This window comes from Pagrus major, chromosome 15 (assembly GCF_040436345.1).
Source record: "Pagrus major chromosome 15, Pma_NU_1.0".
Taxonomy (NCBI): Eukaryota; Metazoa; Chordata; class Actinopteri; order Spariformes; family Sparidae; genus Pagrus; species Pagrus major.
This window is the reverse complement of record NC_133229.1, coordinates 14,239,461-14,261,705: the sequence shown is the minus strand read 5'-3', so window position 1 is coordinate 14,261,705 and position 22,245 is coordinate 14,239,461. Positions and strand designations below refer to the sequence as shown.

The window sequence follows — 22,245 nt, the reverse complement described above, 5'->3', positions numbered from 1 at the left end:
AGGAGCCCCGAAGGTGTGGAGAATTTATCTGGCCATTAAAAATAGTCCATGGAGAGGATTTACATGATGCTACATTGTAACTCACTGCGACCTTCATTAAGATATATACTTGTATTAGCCTGTGTGCCGCCTCAAGAGTCACTCTCGGATTTTCTCATCATGGGAGGGGCAGCAGTGTTCTCAGTGCATGTTATTTATTGTTGGGCCCAATGATCTGAGAGTACAAACCTCCTCATCAGTGTAGCAAGAGGTCACATTTCTGTCCCCATGTGTCAACAGGCTATTAATGTTGGATACAGCCCTCAAATCAGTGCCTGAAAATCAAGCCTCATCTTGAAGGAATTCTTTGCCTGTCCCATTTTCACATAACTAAAGGAACAGATCACCAAAAAATGAAAAATCAGTCATGATCTACTCACCCACATGCTAATCAAAGGTACAACAACAACTGAAGTAGATGGGGACTTGTGACATTTAAAAGACAGAGACTCCATACACCTTATCCAACGGTAACCAAGTCTACGGAAGCCCTAAAAAAAATTGAAAAAAATGTTTTTACACCCTTTGTTGAGCTGAAATGTCAACATAGCTGCTAAGCTAAAAGCATTAGCTCGTGAATTCAGGGCTGTTGCTGTTTTGCACTTCAGAGGGGGAAGAGGAGATTTTGACTCAACGAAGAGTGTAAATAATGTCCTTTTGAATCAATTTGGGATCTTAGGGCTTCCTGAAAGTTGGATTACACTGTATGTAGCCATTTGATGTTGTTTTTTTTACATTTTAAGACAAGTCCCTATTTATTTCAGTTGTTTCAGAGAATGCTGCAACGCTTTATTGCTAAAAGGATCCAGGAATATTTTGCGGACCTCAAACCTCAACCAAACTTTCTATTGGCATGGAGTTGAGATAATGATTGAATTTTACATTTTGGGTGAACTCATCCTTTAACAGGTAAAACAATCAATGAGCATTCCCAGAAGAGTTATGCAGAATGCAATTAAGTATTCAGATAACTGAAAATTGATTGACAAATGCTTGTGCTTAACTGTACATTATAGACAGTTTGAATCTCCCTGGGAGCTGCAGATGTGAGTGTGGTCCACCCTCTAGGCCGGCACTCGGTGGAAGCTACAGATCAATTGTTTAATGAGATGTCTGCTTCGTTTTTTCACCCCGTGAAAGAGACGTAACACTAACTGACATATGACCTTTAAAAAAAGTGTTTCCAGTCACACCTAATCCGAGCAAGGTTTCACGGTTAAAGAGATGCACAGAGTATGCAGCCTTCGTACGGGTGTGTTGAGTGAACATGCAAGTAGCATCTAAGAAATGAAAAGAATGGAAAATGGAAAGACACTGATGTTCTCTTTTAATTGCCAAAAAAGTATTATGACACAAAAAATCATTTAGATTGTCAAACCTTTAAGATGTTTTTGGACACTTTAATGTGTTTCCATGGCAACTCAAATCCTCATAAGTACTGCTTTATGACTCGTCACATCTTTGACAACTGTATTAGACTCCCAGGATTCCAGGATTGCCACTGCATAATTTTTAGGTTATGAAAATCTACTCTGAGTATAATACTGTCAGGAATCGTAAAGTAAGATGTCAAAAGCTGCCAAAACATTCACCAAAGTCAGTTTCACCTTTGGTTCTGCTGCTACTCAGGATAGTCGTCTCGCCCTGCATACATTCTGAGAGGTGAGCATCTCAACATAACAGCGAAAAAGTTTTTTTTTCCCCTCGTTCCCTCACAATCTCAGTGATGAAGTGGAGCTGCTGTGACAGAAAGGGCGCTCAGTGCATTTTTGGCAAACTTGATGGATGTCACTAGCTGCTTACATGCCACAGCTTTGTTGTTTTAATCATTTTTCGCCAGGAAACAGTTCGGGAATCTGTGTCTATCTTTTTTAGGTTGTTTCTTCTGAGCAATGTCTACCTTTATAGCCAGCGTGGCGTCTACAAGCTAGTCATTCTACCCACTATGCAGTGTGCAGTAAATGCCTCAGTGGAGCAAGACAGCGTTAATCATGTTTGCACCTGCATGTGCAACCAAACAGTTAATCAAAAGCCTATAATGGGATACTGCTATGTTACATTATGCCTTGAAATGCTGTTTTGCACTTAATGTAAGGCACCAGCTCGTCTCCCTGTGGTCCAAACTCTAGTACTTCTGTTACATGATAATAAACATTATGTTCATCACTTGCACAGCTCTAATTGTGTTACATTGAGAAAGTGGTTGTTCAGTTTTTATCATACATTCATTCTGATGTGCACTGATTTCTGACCCTGCTTTCCCAGTGAGTGGAAGGTTGGGTTAGGATGTTACAGTCAGAATTTATTCCTTCACCAGGGAACAAGAACAAGACATTACATTACACCACCTTTATTAATGTTCTGAGATTTATACTATAACTTGGTCTTAAGCTCATTCCCGATGGTGTGCTTATGTTTGATTCATAAAATCAGATTTTTTATGCTCATATGCTGAGCATAAAAAATCTAAATCTTGCTTGAGCAGGGTTCGAAGAATCCCATTTGTAACTTATGCAACTGTGATCCATAAGTCTCAAATCAATTTAAATTGATGGCACCTGCCTTGGGATTTCCCCATTATGTAATGCCAGCTCGACTTGAGGTACGTGTCCACAGGGGACGCAAGGGCACACAACGCTTTCCAGTTTTGAACGCTTGACCAAAACAGGCTACACCCTTCGACAACCATGCAATACTCACTAGCTGCGCCTGACTCAAAGAATGCTACACAGCGATGGTAGAGGAGATAGAAGACAGGCAACACGTATAAATCAGAGGACTAAATAGTGGGTTAACAAAGGTCAAAAACGCAGCAGGGGAGTGTGTCGCCTTTGTACGTTGTGCATAATGCTCAAAACTGTCCACAGGCTCGGACATATTAATGCGTCTCAAACAACAAATGCCATAACCCTACATTTAACCAGTAGGAAAATCAATTATGTCAAGTCTAGACTTTGAGATAAGATAATTTCCACTTTTTATAACATTGTCTTTTTATGAATAACTACATATGGTTTTCCACTTAAGAAGTCATATTTAAGGTCAACATTGATTTTAAGTCCGTTTTAGAAATGAGAACTATTGATCAGCTGCTTAAGTGATGAATTCTTAATGGTATTTCAATGAGGATTTGGTGTCAGATTGATGTATGAAAAGAGAACAGCTATTCCAATGATTCAAGGCACGAATAATTACGTTTTTAAGATATTAGTTTTTTGAGCAAGGTTACATGATTTGGCCCTCACCTGCTGCTCCAGTGAAATAACTGTGAGAGTTACTAAATGTGATCATTTGACTGTGTAAAAACTTGGGTTAAGTGGTACAAATGCTGTCGCTGAAGAATGTAACTGTTACCTATAAGGCAAACCTTCCCTCTGCTGGTAACCATGAGAGGTCACTATGCATGCTGTCTGCACTTGTTCTTATAGGATAATGTAAGAGTAGTAAAGCAGCTCTGTTTTGGGCAATTAGCAGTTTCTTAAGTACACAGAAGGCCGTGCAGATGAGTAGTTCAGGTGGATTAAAATGAAAGATTTAACTACTTTTCCCAGAATGTGTGCTGGAACATAAGGGAGGCGTTTTCTTGCCAAGGAAATGCTGTTGCCCATTTTTCTTAGAGTCGCGCCAATGTACTTTACCCCTGACAGTCAAGTAATGATCTATATAATCTACATCTATATTTATATAACTACATGAAACTAAGCCTCTGGCGCATGAGTACACATCAACTCAGTTCAGATTTCTGTCTTCTTCCAACAAACATTCCTTGAACATTTTCTTATGTATAATTCTGACACCCCATGCAGGGATTTTGGTTTCCCTGGTATTTTCTATCATGTCAGTGTCACTGAACACCACAGGAAGAGAGACATATTGAGTGCAGCGCTCAGGAGCATTTGTGTAAATATGATCAATGCATGTAGCTGCAGATGTATGATCAGCACTGTCAGTAACAAACCTGGTGGGTTAAGAAATCATTACAAGCATGGACTAATAATACCTAATGACTAATGATAACTTCATTTTCACTGGGCATTGACTCGCAAGGCAGTTGATATTCATGTCCCCTAGTGAGGTAAATCTCACTATTCACATCTGCAGCTCTATCAGTCAGCTCACATAAGTCATTCAGATATTGAATTCCTATGCCTGCAGCAACAGCCTACAGAGTGGCTTTAGGTGAGGAAGATGTACTCTGACCCATAAAGATAGTTATTTGGCATGAACTCAGCCCACAGTTTTGCAGGAAAATTATTTTTTGATATATACTGCTACACCACCTCCCTGAAAATGTTATTGGCATCAATGGATACCTCTGGATCGTAACATCCAAGTGGTTCTCAGACACGGCCAAGATGAGGCTGGTATTATCCTGAGTAAGATTGTTCAGTTCATGCACCTTATTTCTGTCACTGCAGATAGATAGATAAGCAATCCTGAGGCCCTTCGTAGGAGATGTTATGATGCTGAATTTCTGGATTTGAAGTGTGTCTTTACATTTATGAGGGAGTGACATTTAACGGTTGAAAATGAATCATGGAATGTAAGAGGGAATAAAACTGTCTGTTAGAGATTGTCAGTGTGTTTATTTCCAAGATGTCCATCAGCAGACATGTCATGGAATAATCCTTCCTCCATGATCAATTAGTCCCTGCAGGTCATTCATCGAATATATCCAGTTTGATGATGTCACTGATAACAAGAACTTTCACTGCCTCCTGTGTCGGCCCATGAATACTTTGCATAAGTCACCTGGATCTTGCTTTGTCTTCCTAATATGCATGCCCTGGCAAGTATTTAATTACTATTGATTATTTTGTAATTTGTATTTTTCCTGGCAATGATCCTTTATTAGCATATTTTAAAAACATATTTTATCCCCATATAAGACACATTTTTATCCCCAGGTGTAACTATAGAAAAAAACTATACAACAATGAGCCTAATCACAGTCTTTGGCTTTGGATCTGTCTCTCTTCTACTATAAACTGTTGCTTGTAAAGTTAAAGATTTTAAAACTTAGACTCCATGGCACCTAAATTTATCACTTTTGAAAAGGGCATCTGCTAAAAGCCCATTCTTCTTGTTACCTGAAAGAACTGTTCACTGTTCAGCTCCCCCACTTGCACATAACTTGGCATTTCACTCAGTCTGTCAGTGGTTGCATTGACTGACAGAAACCGCCCGGCATGAACCTCTGAAATTGCAGCCTCCCACCATCAAGACATCCTGATTAAGCCACTTCAAATCTGTGTTGTGGAAAATTAGCAGAGCTTATGTTTTCATTGTAAGAGGGTTAAGGTCAATTTGTAGAGGATGGAAATTGTATTTTCAAATTGCAAATTACTGGTATTTTAGTAAAATACATGTCTTTGAAAACATTTGATGAGCAAGTATTTGTAATTTGAAACAAGATACTTTTTGATGTAATTATGCCCATCTCTGCCTGTCCACATCGTTGGTGAGGTGTCCCCTTTAGTTTCCTCTCTTGTCTGAGGAGCGCGTGCTTTGTCTTTCTGTCAGTGAAGCGGATTATTATGCAGATGTTGCAACCTTTGTTTTTGCCAGGATGAGTGTGACAGGCTACAATGTCAATGCTACCCACGGACAGAAACACAGAATGAGCAGTTGGCTGTATGTCGGTTGTAAAGTGACATTTTACTCCACCTGTCTGCGCCCATGTCAGAATGACATGAATACATTTTACCTTATTTCCAGCCCAGTCTCAAGGATAAAGTGTTGGCAATTAACATTTCTGCAAACCACTTATACGTTCACATTTGTAAGTATCATAGGTTATCTGCCATACTGACATTTCTTCAAAACGTGTCATATCAGGTTCACATTACGTGTTTATGACATGACATTCATATTAGACCATGGAGGGGTTGGTGGTGGAGAGTACTGTAGGCTGCCAAGCCAGTGACCGCAGTTCAGGAGTGTGTTTCAACATTTGTAAGTGGCACCGCTGGATAATTTTAAGGAGACCTTGGGAACATTTCCAGTTGTGTTTGTGGTGACAAAAAACAGGTATTTTAAGGCAAAACATGATCTTTTTCTAACCCTTACCAAGTGGTTTGTGTTCCAATAGTTTTTCTGGTGATTTTGTTGCTGATTTCTAATCCAGACAGCGACAGTTAGTGACAGCGACAGTTAGTGAACTAGTGAAAGTTAGTGACTCCAAGTTTCAGTCTTCCTCAAAGGTTATAAACAAGGTACAAAATTAGTTTGTAACTGGCAGAGTTACACAAACGTACACAAGGCTGAAGTGATGAACATCACTCAAGGGGAGTTCAATATGTGTGTTATAATACTGAGCTGAAAATCTGCCTTTGTTTTTAATACCTCAAAGAAAATACATTGAATTTGGCCAGAGTGTAATGGATACAGTCTGGGGCATGAATAATTACCTAGGTGCTGAGCAGACCCAAATCTCTTCTCAAGTGCAGAGCAAAACCACTCCCTGCGTAGTCAAGAAACCCCACTGAACAATAAAGAAGCTTGTTTGGCTCTCTCAGTTTGCCTTGTTAAAATTAACTCTAAATAATGCATGGGTTCATGTCATTCCCCGAGGCAAAAGTCATTTTATGATTCACCTACAAAACGGACCCTGTGGAACACCGCGGCGCATCGCTAACAATGACTGTACATTGTTTGTCTTTTATTTCCTCGCAGGCAATTTCATTCCTCACCCCGCTGGCGGTGATATTTGTGGTGAAGATCATCCAGAGGACGGACAAGACGGAGATCAAAGAAGCATGTTTAGGTAGGTGGAGCCAATTTCTTGAAATGTCACACATTTGTTGCAATCTAGCCTATGAGATGTCTTAAAATGACAGCATATGTGTCATGTGCATTTGTTGGAGTTTTTAATAACCCCCTCCTACCTGGAAGGTTAACGCAGAGTCACTTTATTTTGCTTAATGTTGCAGATCTTTCACTTCGGTGACTTAGTGTAACAGTCAGCACACACCAGTTAATCTTAATCACACAAGCCACAAGGATTTGCACCCATTTAAAATTTCACGCCTTTTGTTTAATTTTTAAACATCTGGGCATTTCTCTAACACTGATTTTTTTTCCATCCCGTTTGCCATTCCCCCCATGGGTTGAGAGGCCCGCAGAGGCTTTGGCACATCAGAGAGCATTAAGAAAGTTTAACACAAATCCAATTAAACAGACACACAGAGATGAATCGGGCGGAGAGAGGGTGGCTCAGTGCATCAGCGTTAAGATTACACTGCTGTGTAGAACTTAACAGCCCCATTACCGCCTGCAGAGAAGCACTTCTGCAGGGGTTATGGCCGTACAGGAAAACAACACCATTCAGAAGAACAAAGAATTCACATTATTCTGACGAGCTTCTACATGATCATAGTTCTGAATATGACTTTGAACCAATGCTACCTCTACACCTAATACGAGAGAGATCATAAAAGCTTTAATTTATTTATTTATTTATTTTTTTGGCTTGGTGTGCAGTTTAAAAGAAGCTTCTTTTTAACCACCAACTCACCTATATATTTTTTATGCCGAGCTAAAATCACAGAAAAGCAGTAGGCCCCACACTCCTCATTTATTGAGTTCAAAGTTGTCCCTGAGGGTCCTCTAATACTGAATTCATGAATCAAAATTTCAAACAGATATAATTGAGCCGGCATAAATTACGCAAGCGAGTCAGATTTTCACCAATGGGACCTGGTTTTGCTAATATTGTGCATTTATTGTTTGATAGAGCGCTGCGATCACATCGCATCTTTACTTCTCTTTGGTGTAAAGAGAACACAATGTTCTCTTTGTAGAGTTGTCTAATAATCCTTTATCAGTCCCAAAACACTGCAGCTTAATTGTGTGATTATCTATCAGTCATATTATAATGCAACGATTCTTGAGATTTGCTTTTATTTTCCGAAAGACTGCACACTGAGATGAGACTGTGGTGATTATTTTTTATTTTGGTTACAAAGCATGAAGGATATTATTCATAAACTGAGTGTGAGCTCTCATAGCGTGCAGACACTTTATTATTTGGTATGTGTGGAGGGAGTAATCCTCCAGTTAGTGAGACAATGAGGCGGCGTTTGTTTGGTCCCTGCTAATTTGGTTTAATGAGTTTAAATATCTTAGTATGTTCAGCTTTACACTACTGGGCCATCCTGCTGCTGAATGAAGAGGGCTTTGGTGAAGTGTTGGCACTATAACTGTCTTCACTCAACAGCGCTATTATTTTTCCTGAAATTACTGCAATCACTAAACCCCGGGTAAGTACAAAACCAATTTTGGGTGACCAGAGGCACAAGCAAAGGGGTATTCAGAGGGTATTCAGACCATCCGTCCTGAGTTATCTGATGACAAGTGGACAGCTTCAAAACCATCAGTTCACACTTGGCATTAAATGTGTCTCGCTGCCCTGCTCTATATGCAAATTAGCAAGTACATCACTGGAACAAACAGAACAAACAAATGTTTTTTACACAAAGAAAGAAACATATTCATGCATAAGATTTGCCAAATTAACCAGATGGCTCAAATAGTTTAGAGTTTTTGTAGACAGCATTTTTATAATGCTGTCTACAAAAGTTTATTTGTAGTAGTTTATAAAGATTTTTAAAGGATGTCTGAGGATTTTCTCTACAGGCGTCAAAACAGTTGCCATTATTAGTTACTGTTAACTATATTTATAAAATTTGACTTGGTTCCTGTTAATAAAATGTTGTCTTCGCTCATAAAGTTAGTATAAAGGCTAAACTGTTAAATGTTGGGAGGTAAGACACACTTGAGACATGGAAACAGACAGGCTGGTACAGTGATGCTGCAACAAACTGACACCTTTTACAAGGACAGAAACAACTTAATGTTTTGCATTTAATGTCAATTTTACAAGAAGGCATGAATGATTTAGAATTTGCCATAGCCGTTTCACAAAAGTTTGTTATGTTTCTCTTCACAACACAACTCTTAAAATCATACTAATGGTTAAGGGAGTCTGGGGATATTGCTTACTAGTTCAGTGCTTAGTTGAAACAGTGTGTACACAAACATCTGCTGCTAACATTGGCTAAGACATTAACATCGGTTAAGAGAGCCCACACAGGTAATTTACATTACAGTGAACCACATGGAAATCAGGCAGTGTATAAGCCATTCTGCACGTTGTTGTGGCTTCTTCTCGTTTTACAGAGGACATCAGTTGAGTAGGCAGTCCTTCAATGTGGCCCAGGACACATGTGCCTACACACTACCAAAGGAATGTGGTCACATGCGGCCAAGACCACCTCTGAATGTGGTCTGAGTGGTCCAATCTCAAATGTGTCCTCAATGTGTCTTGGAAGTGTTCACACCTGTACTTCAGATGTGTGATCAGATCACACAGGATGCATGTTGATATCATGGGTGAACAGCCTCTATCAGGAGCAGTAATGGCAAGTTCAGGTTAAACTGGTGGCCCAAAGTGTCATGGGATGAATACACAGTAAACAGGCTTACTGTATATTAGCCCAAATATGCCACAAGGTCAGAGCATCTCTCTTTTACGAGTTACTATGATCAGCCACGCTACTCCAGCTAACTGGCAGAAACTGGGACATCCGCCTTCAGGAGTTTCACACACAGGCATAAGTGCAAATAAATGAACTGCCAAAATTATGACAGTGCTGCTGTCGGCTTCGAGCCAGCACAAGAGTTAATTAATACTTTAACGATCATCAGCAAACTTCCCAAGGCTGGACTGTACAGTAAATGAGACAATGCGATAGTTTTATACAGTAAGTGCTAAGCCTTGTCTGAAGGGAACACATTGCAATTTAATGTCCCAATTTTTCAACTGGTCAAACAGAACGTGTCTCATTTTGGGCTTTTTTATGTGATCTGCACACAGTTTGCCCAAATTAACAAGCTGTTAAATAACATTGACACTGTGCTGCTCTCTGCCGCTCAGGAAGATAATACATTTGAGCTCTGGCGACATGGGGTGATTTCAATTGACCTGCGGACTACAGGGATTAAGCTATGCGGGCAGGAACTCTGGCTAATGATGAGCCCTGGTGGTTTGCTTCAGTGCTAATCAAATGAATGTACCGTTACAGAGCAATGCCTACCTGTGAACTAACAGCAGCCCTCCTGCCTTCCATTACTAAGGTTGGACCAAGCTGTAATTGCTTTACAGTCAGATAGGATCTAAGTAGGTTCAATCATTCTACCATCAATGTGGGAGGACTTTTCTCTACCAGTTGAATATCTATTTATTTATCTATACTCTAGAGCACAGTAACCCCATCTGTAACATCACAACCCTTTGACTGTGGTCTAAAAGTCTAAAGAAATGCAGACTTTGGGATAGGGCCCGTTTGTCCACCACTGGTCCAGAATGAAATACCTCAACAACATTTGCATGAATCACCATGCAACATGTCGATTGCATTTACAGACATTCATGGTGCACAGAGGGCAAAGGCTAGTGACTTTTGAGAATATCCTGACTTTTCCTCTAGTGCCACCACGAGGTTCACGTTTGTAACTTTGATAACATTTGGATGGATTGCCATGGAAACATCCACGTCTCCCTCAGGACGAATTGTGATACCTTTGGTGATTCCCTGACTTTCAATTCAATTTCAATTTGTTCAGTGCCTTGGTTAATAACTGAATAATTCCACTGCTTCATTCCCATCAACCTCTGCTTTACTTTGTGTTTAAACTGGCAAATGTAGACGTGCTAAAACATCATCAACATGTTTGCATTTTTAATGTTAGCATGTTGATGTTAGCATTTAGCTCAAAAGACCACTGTGCCGATGAAGCCGAGTGTGTGCACCACAGGAGCAATTTGCAAAAAGTCAGAGCTTCGTTTCATTTGGCTGCACAAATGACTTCCAATGCATTAATATACGTGTTTCTCTCTCTCTCTCTCTCTGAAACTAACGTTTAACAGCTGCTAGCTGCTGTTGCTGTTTAGAAATCATGAGCGGTTTCACTCATAAATCCTGACAGCCATCTGTCCAGCTGCAAGGGAAGTTCCCATGAACTTAATTGGCTGTTTTATTTGTACAGAAGAGAGGGCACCCTGCCACAACCTGTACTGCACTGATCGTAATTTTTTTTTTCTACAGCGTTTCTGTGACTGTTAGTTACACTTAAAATGTTCGTCTGTATCACATTTCAACAAAGATGCCTGTTTGACTGTGTGTGGCAATCTTCCCTCTCCAGCTGTGTCCCTGGCACTCGCCCTGAACGGAGTCTTCACAAATACAATCAAGCTGATCGTTGGCAGGTATGCTAAACAAATTGACGGCTCTGTCTCTATCTAGTGATGCTACATGTGAATGTGAATCTGAAGATCACATTATTCAGCTTTGGCTTGAATCTTTTGACAAACAAACTGAATTCTTTCCGGTCGTGTTTTTGATTTCCAGACCCAGGCCTGATTACTTCCAGCGTTGTTTCCCTGACGGACAAGTGAATGTGAAGATGCTGTGCACCGGGGAGCCAGATCTAGTCTCCGAGGGACGCAAGAGCTTCCCCAGCAGCCATTCCTCCTGTGAGTGCCAATAATCAGTCGGGGCAGATCGCTGCCAGCGCTTGCAACACAATGCCAAAAGACATCATACTCACACAATGACTCATTAAAACTGCATGCAACTGTAGCTATTTATTCAGTGTGATTTTGATTCTTTGAGCACGTCCGTATCCACGTCCATGTCCATGTCGTCTGACTGGGCGAGGACTGCACAAGGTTTTCACTTCATTTTAAAGTGATGACTTTGTTGCTGCCTCTGTTCAAAGGTAATTAGAACTTAGAACTCATCCTGAGGCAGCTTGTCGAGATCCTCGTGGGTTTGGTCGCCTGAGTCGAGCATATTCAATCTTCTTCAACTTGTGTAGGAATGATTGCTGGATGCACGCCTGCTGTTTCAGCTTCATCTCACCTCCTGCTGTGCAGACCAACGCGGGCCACCGGACTTCTTTTCAACCATGTTCGTTTCCAAGCTGTTTTTATTTCGGCGGCTGCTTAAATAATTCACATGTTTTTCTGTTGTCCAGCAGATGAATGTTCAGTGGTATGTGGGCCACACAGATGTTGACTCAGTATTATATGGTGCATTGGCCATCGAGAGATTGCTTTTGAGAAGATACCTTGAAAACACAACTTAATTACCTTGCTGCCACTGAGCTTAAAACATTCTTTTTTCTCTTTCTCCTACGACTGTGTGCCTCAGAAAAGTCCACCCACCGTGAATTGCTTACGCTGTAATTACACTGAACCTGCTGCTATCTATTATTTAAAATTAAAAATATATCTTCATCTTCCAGTGAGCTGTAACCCTGATGGTGGCAGGCTTGGTATTCAAATAGTTTGCTTTGCTTTATTACATTTCACTGTAGATGCACATTCACACACAGTAATTGCAAAACGTAGTGCAGGAATGTGTAAATAAGCATTTAAATGTGACAGGTTGAAAAGAAAGAAATGGTATTTTATATTCTAATTAATCTGAAAATGTTCAGGGGAGGGAAAATGTTTGTGTGAGCTCAGGGAGAAGTATTGCTCAGAGGTGGAGGTTGTGTGTGTGTGTAAGAAACAAAATTGTGAAATGGCTTGTGAATGTGGCCAATTGCCATCCTGCTGTGAGTGTGACTGCCTTAAACTCGTCTACAAAAGGCTTGAAATCAAACATTGGGATTAATTGGTCTGCATGTGTAAAAGCAACACAGCAAGATACTTTCACGGATAAGATGGCGTAGATAGTGAAAATGCATTTAATGTTAAAGACGGCTGTAATTTCATGGTTCTGTCTGATTTAAAATTTTAGCACATCGCACTTTAGAGCTTCTCAGACACCTGCTTTAAGAAAGAAATGCTTTGAAGTGCTGCCTGTATCCCATTAGAAATGGCAGCGAGGGACATTGCTCTGTAATTCACTGCCGTGCTGTGTATGGATTACATTCATCTGTGAGACAGCTCTAATAGCCTTATGTTGTTGCTCTGTGAGTGGGAAAGTGATTGAGAGAAGCGCGCGACGGGGACACAGGGAGCACCCATATGCCTGCACGTCTTGCAAGCAGAAGAAATCCAATTTCCTGTCTGTGTCCCTTTCCACCAGGACAACGCTTGTTGGAGCGCGCTTAAGTTAGAGATTTAACCCAGACGAATGTCAGGGGATAGGGCTAGGAAGATGGGTAAGAGTGAATGCAGCCATATTCAAAGTGGCATCTGGACATAATGCAACATAATTTCTGGCTGGTATGAAACTGGAAAGACAGGTCGAAAAACTGTGTTGCATTCAAAGACTCTTCCTTGTCCCATAGGGGTGTAACATAATCTGCATGGTAAAAATAAGACCAAAACTAATCCATCAGAATCAGCCAGGACAAAAATAAAAATCCAGGCTTTAGTGTTTGATGACAGTTATTTTTTAAAGCGCACAAACTATTATTGCATTTCAAAGTTTTTAAAGCCGCTCGGGTTCTCTGTGATTTGATTTACTCTCTTCACCTCAAAGCAAAGTAACAGAAAGTGGAGGAGACAGGTCCCAGAAAGAGAAACACAAACAGATAAATACCAACTCCCTTGAACCCACTGCACTGATATAGACACAGCGGTAGAGCAAGCAGGCCCGAAAGCAATAGCCCTATATTATCTCCTCCTTATTCGTATTCATCTCATCATCCCCCCTTGTGCTTATTAAGCCATTAGTTATGATAAATGAATACACACTTTAAAAAAAATAATGAATCCTGTGAGACCGAACTAATCACATCTTCAAATCTACACAAAGCTTCTTTCACTTATGCACGACTATCTATCATAAATTAACCATAGCTTGGAATGTCCATCACATAACCTCAATTAGAGCTCTGCTAACTATGCTCCCATGTGTTTACTATAACCCACTCAGGCACATTTCAGTTCGTACGAGTGTCCAAAGAGGTTGAGGAACAGCTTGTGTAGGAGTGCTGCGGCAATTATAAAGAGCCAATAATGAGTTCCTGTTGGGCTTTTGTATGTTAATGGTGGAAACTGACTCAGTGCCTAAGTGGCTGGTTAATATGCATCACTTCTGATGAGAGGGAGAGGGGTGTCACGCTGGTCCCTGCAGGGGTCGGAGGTCAAAATGAGAGAGGGAGATGACTGGGAGGTAGAAAACAGAGCCGCTAGCTGCAGTTCAATGATAGATATTTCAACAGTAGGTAAAGGGGAGAAAGTTAAAGAGACTTTAAGTACCAAAATCATTAGACTTTGCAGAGGTTTTGACCAGAGCATGACTCCACTCTTTGAATCCCCAGCCAACCTGTGGAGTTTGAAACAACACTTATCTGCTATAAAAGATCTCCTCCGTGGGTTCACCTGTCAGAAACATTCCAGGCTCAACAGAAGTAGTTTACTGTGGCTTCCGATTCACATCTCCTTTCATCACCTGTTCTTTCATGCTTCAAACCTCATCTTAAAATGGCTCAGAGCCTACAGTCAAAGTAGCTGCTCTGTGGGGCTGTACCTAGGCACAGTGGTGCTCGGCAATATGGCTACCGCTAGCAGCCTGGCTACAGTTCAAAACAGATAAACAACAGAAAGAAACCCAATTTGGTCTAGAAATCCTGATCTCAGTGCGATGAAAAGGCAGCGTTAAATGTCCAGTTTTATTAATAAGTGGGCAGGTTTCGCTACTGGAATGAATGCTGGTATTTTACTGTCTGGTAAGTTCCAGTGGTAAGGGGAAATACATATCAGCAGGGGAACAGACTCTGACGCAACACTGGCGCTCTCCATCGAGTGAATGCCCGTCTGTTCATTTTTGTTTTACCCCAGTTTCTAATGTGCATCATCATTTACTCAGCCATCTCATCATACAAAAACCATTTCATTTGAGCATTTTTATACTTCATCACCTAAAGACTTACCTTTTCAAAAGGTTTTCCAGTAGAAAACTTCTCATAAAACCAACCAAACTGTCTTTCAAGGCAGAGTATCACCTTCCATGTAGGTTAAATACACAAATGATTGAAAAAGTGTGCACTCAGACCATGGGCCGAAACAGTCACAGAGCTTGCTGAAGCATGCACTGCTACGTCCTGCAGAACCACACCCAAGTTTTTAGGGAGCCCCATTTAACAGCAAAGAGAACAACTCCCATGATCCCATGCTCCTTCATGACATCGTGAAACTATGTCTTTTGTTTTCATTATTTTGATTGAGAGGCGCCTAGTAGTAGTATCCACAAAGTAGCAGAGGCCGATGGAAATGTCACTAGTTTTGAAGGATTTCTACTTAAATCAAAGTACCGGACAAATTAAAGTTCTGACTTGATGATGATCTTGTTGAGATATTTCACTCAAAACTTGAATTGGATTTTAGTGCAGGAATGTTAGTTGAGTATAAGAATAAATTGTGCAACACTTTAAAGTATGTAAGACCCCTGATGACTTAGTCACTTTCAATTTATCATACTGCTCTACCCAAGAAAAAAAGACATCCATCTTACTTTTTTTTATCTTTTCATTTCTCGTCACCACTGTGTTCACAGTTCTGCCGTGCTCACAGAAATCCCTACCTCTTCTGAAACGTGTATTCACACTTGGCTCCCCTTCACTTGCAACCTCTGAACAAACCTTGTGTTTGTCTGAAGATGAAAAACAATCGCCCTGCACTCATCACTCTCATAAGCCATCTTTGTTTTGTCTCGGGAGAATTACTCTTCAAGGCTTTTTAAATGCATCATGCGGATTCATTACCGAGTTGTTTTTTTCACTTTGTTGGCCTCCTCTCTGTCCTCTGGCCTTTCCGGGACTCCTGCTGCCTCTCGGGGAGCATGCTGAAGTTGTTATTAGGTACACATAGTACTCATTGTATCACCCTGCACATATATTGACTTGGTTAATTATGCTACTGTAATTTGTAGTTTGTGTGTCTCTGTGTGTGTAGATGTGCGTAAGCGACACATACTTGCCGTCCCCACTCATGTATTATGCAAAGAATCAAAGCTTTTTATATTAGTGTAATCCTTAAGATGTTGACTCACTGTGTCTGCAAACATATCATTTGTCTGTGTGCAGAGTGGAAATAAACCATGCACATTTACTGCTACAATATTATTCATTTTTCTTTTATTCATATCTGTGTCACAATTCTAAAAAAAAGTCAACAGACCAACAGAATAGCTGACAGAATATTGTAAACAGTTTCATTTACAGTTACTTTCTGTTCTTCTGTCTTGATTAACACTGACTGCTGGATTCACATTGTGCACTTTCCTCACAACACAGAAGAGAAGGAAGGAAAGGAAGGAAAACCACAATAAGCAATGTATAAATATGCATTTATCTCTGCGTTTGAAGTTAATCGCTGGATCACCTCAAGAGCAACTGTAAGACGTGAGAGCAGGTGCATCGAAAAACGTGTGATATTGTTATGTAAAACTGCAGCGAGTTCTCACAAGTTTAAAGTGTTCAGTCAGCAGACTGAGTCAGTGGTTCATGGATAATTTAGTTCCGTCTATCCGAATGAGTAATGTAATCATCTTAGCTATGGTTAAAGCTATTAAAATGAATGGTGTGAGCTGCTGTGTGATTGGAAATGACAAGAGGTCGTCCAGAAGTGAGATGGATGGGTGTTGGGGGATGCTGAGGATCTCTCATGGCTTGTTCGTGACCTCCGAACAGAAGGATTGGACTGATGAACTGAGTCAAAAATAATGTGTTGTTTTCTATTCAACCCATGCGGTGCACTTTGTGGGTGGTGATGACGACTACGTGCAGGATTTTATATACCACAGGGTGCTAATTAATTTTTTTAGCATATTTCATATCTTCCCTGCTCTCCATATGGACTGGCTGAATGTATTAACTTGATTCATCCTGCCCTTGGTGAATTTAGTTTCCAAATGGCTATCAACTAGTGGCAACTTTAAATCTTAAGCTATTAAAAAGGACCCATTGGCCAAATTTGATCTTGCAACCTTAAAACACCATATGTTCTCTCGCAGGTGAGGTTGTATAACCACCCAAGAGGCCCATACAGTCGGCAACATGAGCTTGCAATTTGTGTTCAGTTTGCTTAACATCAAATGTAGCCTGTTCATGTTATCTGTACAGGTGTCAATCAGAGATGTTGGTGTACTGTTTTTAGCCACTGTTACATTTTGCGCTCTGTGGATGATCAACTATTTTGGTCCAGGATAAAAATACCTCAATGACGATCGGATGGATTGGTATGAAATTATGTACGGACATTCATCGTCCCCAGAGGATGATCCCTACTCACTATTACAGTCACTCACTCAGTCCTCTAACATGACCATCAGTTTGACATTTTTGGGTTCTTAGTGAAATGTCTGAAAAAGCATATATTTATCAAGTGAAAACAATAAATATATTGTCTTTGCACTACTTTTGAGTATATGTCAAAAAGGTGTATCAAATAATCCCGTTCTGTTTCATTTGTTGCACAGCATCCTAACTTGGACTCAGGGTTGTACAACTACAGACACTGTGCATTTTTGCTAATCTTGTTAACTCACACTACACATGTTAAGCGCCCTTCCTGCATGGCCAGAACCTGCGACTTTTATGCTCATGCTGCTCATAAATGATAATGACATGGATACTTTGAATGCATGTAAGCACGTAACCCTGTGTTGGTTTTGCCCGATAACATTTCTAATACAATTTATTGAAACAATGTGGTCCAATTTTAAAATTTGTGCCTTAATCTGTCTGCTCAGCTTTACGCTTCTGCTGTTTTACCTGTATAGCTCCAGTGTTTTTTCCAGCTTTTTCCAGTCCACCGGTCAGCTTGTTTCAGGTGCACATTTACAAGATGTGCACTTTCATTCCCATGCAAGCCTCTACAACCTACTAGTTAAAGAATGTAGCTGTATACACAGAACACCATTCTTTGCATAGATAGATAGATAGATAGATAGATAGATAGATAGATAGATAGATAGATAGATAGATAGATAGATAGATAGATAGATAGAGAGATAGATAGATAGATAGATGGATACGCAGAAATGTGTCCATGTATCCTTCTAGAGGCAATTCTTGCATTTATGGAGCCCACACACGTTTACATGAATATGTTGGCTGGGTAGCAACAACAAGAAAACATACAGTACACCATACACACCTTTGTGGAAAGCAGCCAAAATCCCACATTAGATTCAGTCCTGCTCAAGTGCTCAACACCGGACTCAATTTTAAGGCAGAAATGCAATCAAGCAAGAACATTATATCTATCATTTCCAGTTATTTCCATAACTTTTTTTTATTTTTATTTTTTTTAATAAAAATCCAATATCAGCCTATACCAGCCAGCTAATATATTGGTGTGAATTTCCTAATGGAAAATGCGGACTTCTTAATGCAGCCAGCTCCTTCTCCCTGACAGCAGGACGGCCACTGAAACAGCTGGATTTCCTATCTCTGCCCTTTTCCCCCATTGTCCCTCCTCTCTCTCTCTCTCTCTCTCTCTACAGGCAACACACGTGTCCTGCTGTCTTTAGTATTCTCGGCCAGTTTCTGGCTTGAGTGACAAATGGGCAGCTGATGGGTGCTGATGGGTGCTGTTTGGCCTGCTGCGGCAGTAAACTAATAACCCTGTCTCAGCGACACATTTTACGGCTCCATCACACAACCTTTAATTCGTACAATTACACCACCACTGTTTCTCTCTCACGATCCAGCATCAGCTAAGACACAGACCTCCCTGAGCAGAGCATGGCCCGCAGCCACAGCAGGGCTTTTGCTTTCACTGTGACCTCAAGCTCTCAGGTCAGAGGTGGACCTGAGCAGAGGAGAGCTGCTGGATAAGATTAAAATATTTATGAATGTATCAGCTCCATACTAATCTTGACATGTGGTGTCATTTGGGACTGACATATTCTCTCTCTTATCTCAGTTAGGCAGTGTTTGCCTAGAAACCAGTCATAGAGAATCTAATTTTGTACCGTGGGTTGACTCAGGGATGCAAACTGATGCCACACACAAAAGAATGCAAGAGTATGCACATCGCAAAGTTAGTCTCCTTCAGTGTGTGGGTTGTGCATAGTACAGCTGTGTAGATCTGGCGGTTTGTTTGCTTTCAGCCACCTGTCACACACAGATTTAGTACAGAGGTATATCCCTAACAGCCTGTTATATCCCTCAGTGAGCTTACCTGCGAGTAGGTGGCAGTGGACATGCTGCAAATCTCCCATCTGCTTTCTTCACAAAGGAATCTGTTTAAAATATATTTTTTTACTTTTAGGTTTTCAGTATATTGTTGATTTTATTATTTGCACTGTCACCTGTTGCACGCTTGTCCATCATGTGTCACAGTTTGATTCCACAGCCACAGAGAGGATGAGAGTCTCTTATCTGAATGCTTGACCGCCCTCTCTTCTTGCCTCCTAGTTGCATTCTCTGGTCTTGGCTTCACTTCCTTCTACCTGGCGGGCAAGCTGCAGTGTTTTACGGATCAGGGTAGAGGGCGTAGCTGGCGTCTCTGTGCCATGGTGCTGCCTCTGTACAGCGCTATGATGATCGCTTTATCCCGGACCTGCGACTACAAACACCACTGGCAAGGTCGGTGACAGCTCAGACTCATGAATATGAGTTTCCTGCAACAATCACAATTAGTGTGAACTAAAAGCTGCGTCTTCTAGACTTACATAGTGTTAAATCTGCTGGTGTCAGCCTGAGAGGGATTGCTGTGCGGAAGTCTGCTTCCATTACACCTGGCTCTGGGCATTTTTATAATTACTATACAGATACATTTATAAGGAAAGCTGGGGGTGATTACTGTTATCACATTTTTATCTTAATCAGCATGCCTGACAAGTCAAGGAAGGCTTAAAAAAAGGCTGGACAGCTTGCTTATTTGCCAACAGACTGAAAATTGTGCCTTATGAGGCTGTTTTCTGTCAGCTAAAGAATAATGCTCACATGACAGTGAGGTACCATTTAATTGAGCAGCCTGGGAAGAAAAATTACAATTACAAACTTCAATTTTTCATATCTGTTCTGAAAGAAATGGAATGAGACTAGGGGGGATGGAGGGAAGGGAATGCATATGTGGGTGGGGGTGTGGGAGAGAAAACATGGTAATATGATGACAGCTCTGTCATATGGTGTTAATTAGTTTTAGAGAGCCATATGTTCCTGGAGAGCAGAGCAGGTCTTTTAAAAAAACGGATTTTATTTACATCAAAAGTAACCATACACATACAAAGACATACATACATAGTAGTTAGATATAGTAGTGACACGTAACACTTAACAATAAGGGACACAAAATTCTGAGTAGTCACTTGATAACTGATGAATGGTTGATAAGTAGTTCCCTTATAATTACTAATGGAGGACTATAGATAATAGTTAGTAACTGATGTTTCCACTCTGACTGCATCCTCTGTCTTACCTAGCCGAGAAAACTCTCCACCATCACCATCGACATACATCCCTTTGCTGGCTTAAAAAAGGGTTGCCATCTCTGCCACACATGTCCGTAGCTTGAAACAAAGTTAGCCGGCCAGCTATACTGAGAAACTAACTAAGAAAATGCAAATAGTGACGACATGATTGAGAGAAAAACCAGCAGCCCGCAGAAAAAGAAACACTGCTGCCACCAATGTAACTGAGCGTCTTGGGTTCACCTAAATGGATAGGACTGAAACATGACTTCACCAGTCGTCTTCGTTCCTGATTCTTTCTTCCCTCATTTCTTAACTAACTAATCATTAGCTAGGTCTACTCTATTATTTGGATTAGGAGTTACTCATGAACTAATGGTTAACTAGCAGCCAGTTCCTAATTTGTTCAATGCAAGCTGACCACTCTCCCATTCCTCTTAGTATTTCTTAGCTTTACACATACTTTTCCTCCACCCTCTCCCTAGTAGACTGTTAGTAAGCAGCAATGGTGCAGCCCATTAAACATGAAGGGCCCCAATCTGCACTTGGTGTAAACACAAGTTGGGAGCCCCCATTAGCCAGGCTGCTGAGCCATGCTGGATGGATACTAATATTCTCACCATCCCTTTGCACTTTGAAGGTGCGCTCTCTCCTCTAAGGGGGGAAAGGGCTGGGCTTCCAATCACTGACTCAATGAGGCCACCGAACTAATATATTGCATCAAGTCACAGTCTATTAAATTCAGCTGACAGGAGTCGATGAAACAATCACAGAGCAAGCTCATGCATTGTTTAGCTTCTCAACGGTGGAAATCGATGTTGTATCATAGTTCATTTCACCCAGAAGGAGAAAATAAAGGCAGTTTGGTGAGACCTGTGAAGAAATATGATTTTGATGTTATGGAAACCTCTACTTCAGCTGCTGTGGCCACCAGCTGGCCATGTCATTTTGATCTATACCCACCAATATAGGCTTGATATTCACCACGGCACTGCGATATTATATGATGCATTATAGCTTAAAGGGGACCTGGTTTAATAAGAAACTCTTCAGCATAGATGACAAAGTGACAGAGACAGCTTGTCCAGAGGCAAGTTAGCCCTGTGCTCGGTAGAACAGATTCATCTCTTCGCCTTTCAGTTTACTTCCATCACACTCTTAACTAGCCGGGAATGATGAATGCTCACTGGAACGCTCTTGCACATAAATGGCTAATTGACTGAGAGCGGGTGTTATTTTTCTTCCTCCACACAGGCTTAAATTAACCAAGATGCATACCTTAAATATATGTGTTTTTGTGACTTTGCAGACGCGGTTGTTGGAGGAGTGATCGGCTTGCTGTTTGCCTATATCTGCTATCGCCAGCACTACCCACCCTTTCTGCACATGGACTGCCACCTGCCTTATGCCAGTCTGGCTGCCGCCGCCCACACGCCCTCGCATCCCCAGGATGACCCGCAGCCCACTGACAATGCCACCACCCTCCCCCTGGAGGGCTTGACTGAAGGGCCAGTATGACTAGTGGCCACCACCGAGACTCCCCCCAACACCCTAACCAAGCCTCCGAGCCCACCTCTCTCTTCTCAGTGACTGACTGAGAACTGTATACATTCCAGTGGACAGTAATACACCTCACCCACTCATTACTGTTAGAAACCAGTCTCGGTGACACCTACATTCTTTTGTGTTTATTATTTTTATATCTGGTTCTTGCTCAGCAGCCGTGAAAGTCTATATTTAGATGTGATGTATGAGAAGAACCTACGAATATGGGACATCACCGCTGAGAGTGAAGAGAGAAAAACATGTTTAAAAACCTGAG

General features: G+C 41.1%; 1 protein-coding gene across 1 annotated transcript in view; it reads left to right on the top strand.

The window, feature by feature from the left end:
* Positions 1 to 21,941, top strand: part of plpp4 (phospholipid phosphatase 4) — a 53,514-nt gene extending 31,573 nt beyond the window's left edge. The window contains exons 3-7 of the mRNA XM_073482375.1: positions 6,715 to 6,805; positions 11,245 to 11,308; positions 11,451 to 11,575; positions 19,426 to 19,596; positions 21,733 to 21,941. Of these exons, the coding sequence (XP_073338476.1) occupies positions 6,715 to 6,805; positions 11,245 to 11,308; positions 11,451 to 11,575; positions 19,426 to 19,596; positions 21,733 to 21,941 (660 nt within the window). The remainder of the gene's footprint in view (positions 1 to 6,714; positions 6,806 to 11,244; positions 11,309 to 11,450; positions 11,576 to 19,425; positions 19,597 to 21,732) is intronic.
* Positions 21,942 to 22,245: the final 304 nt, after the last annotated feature.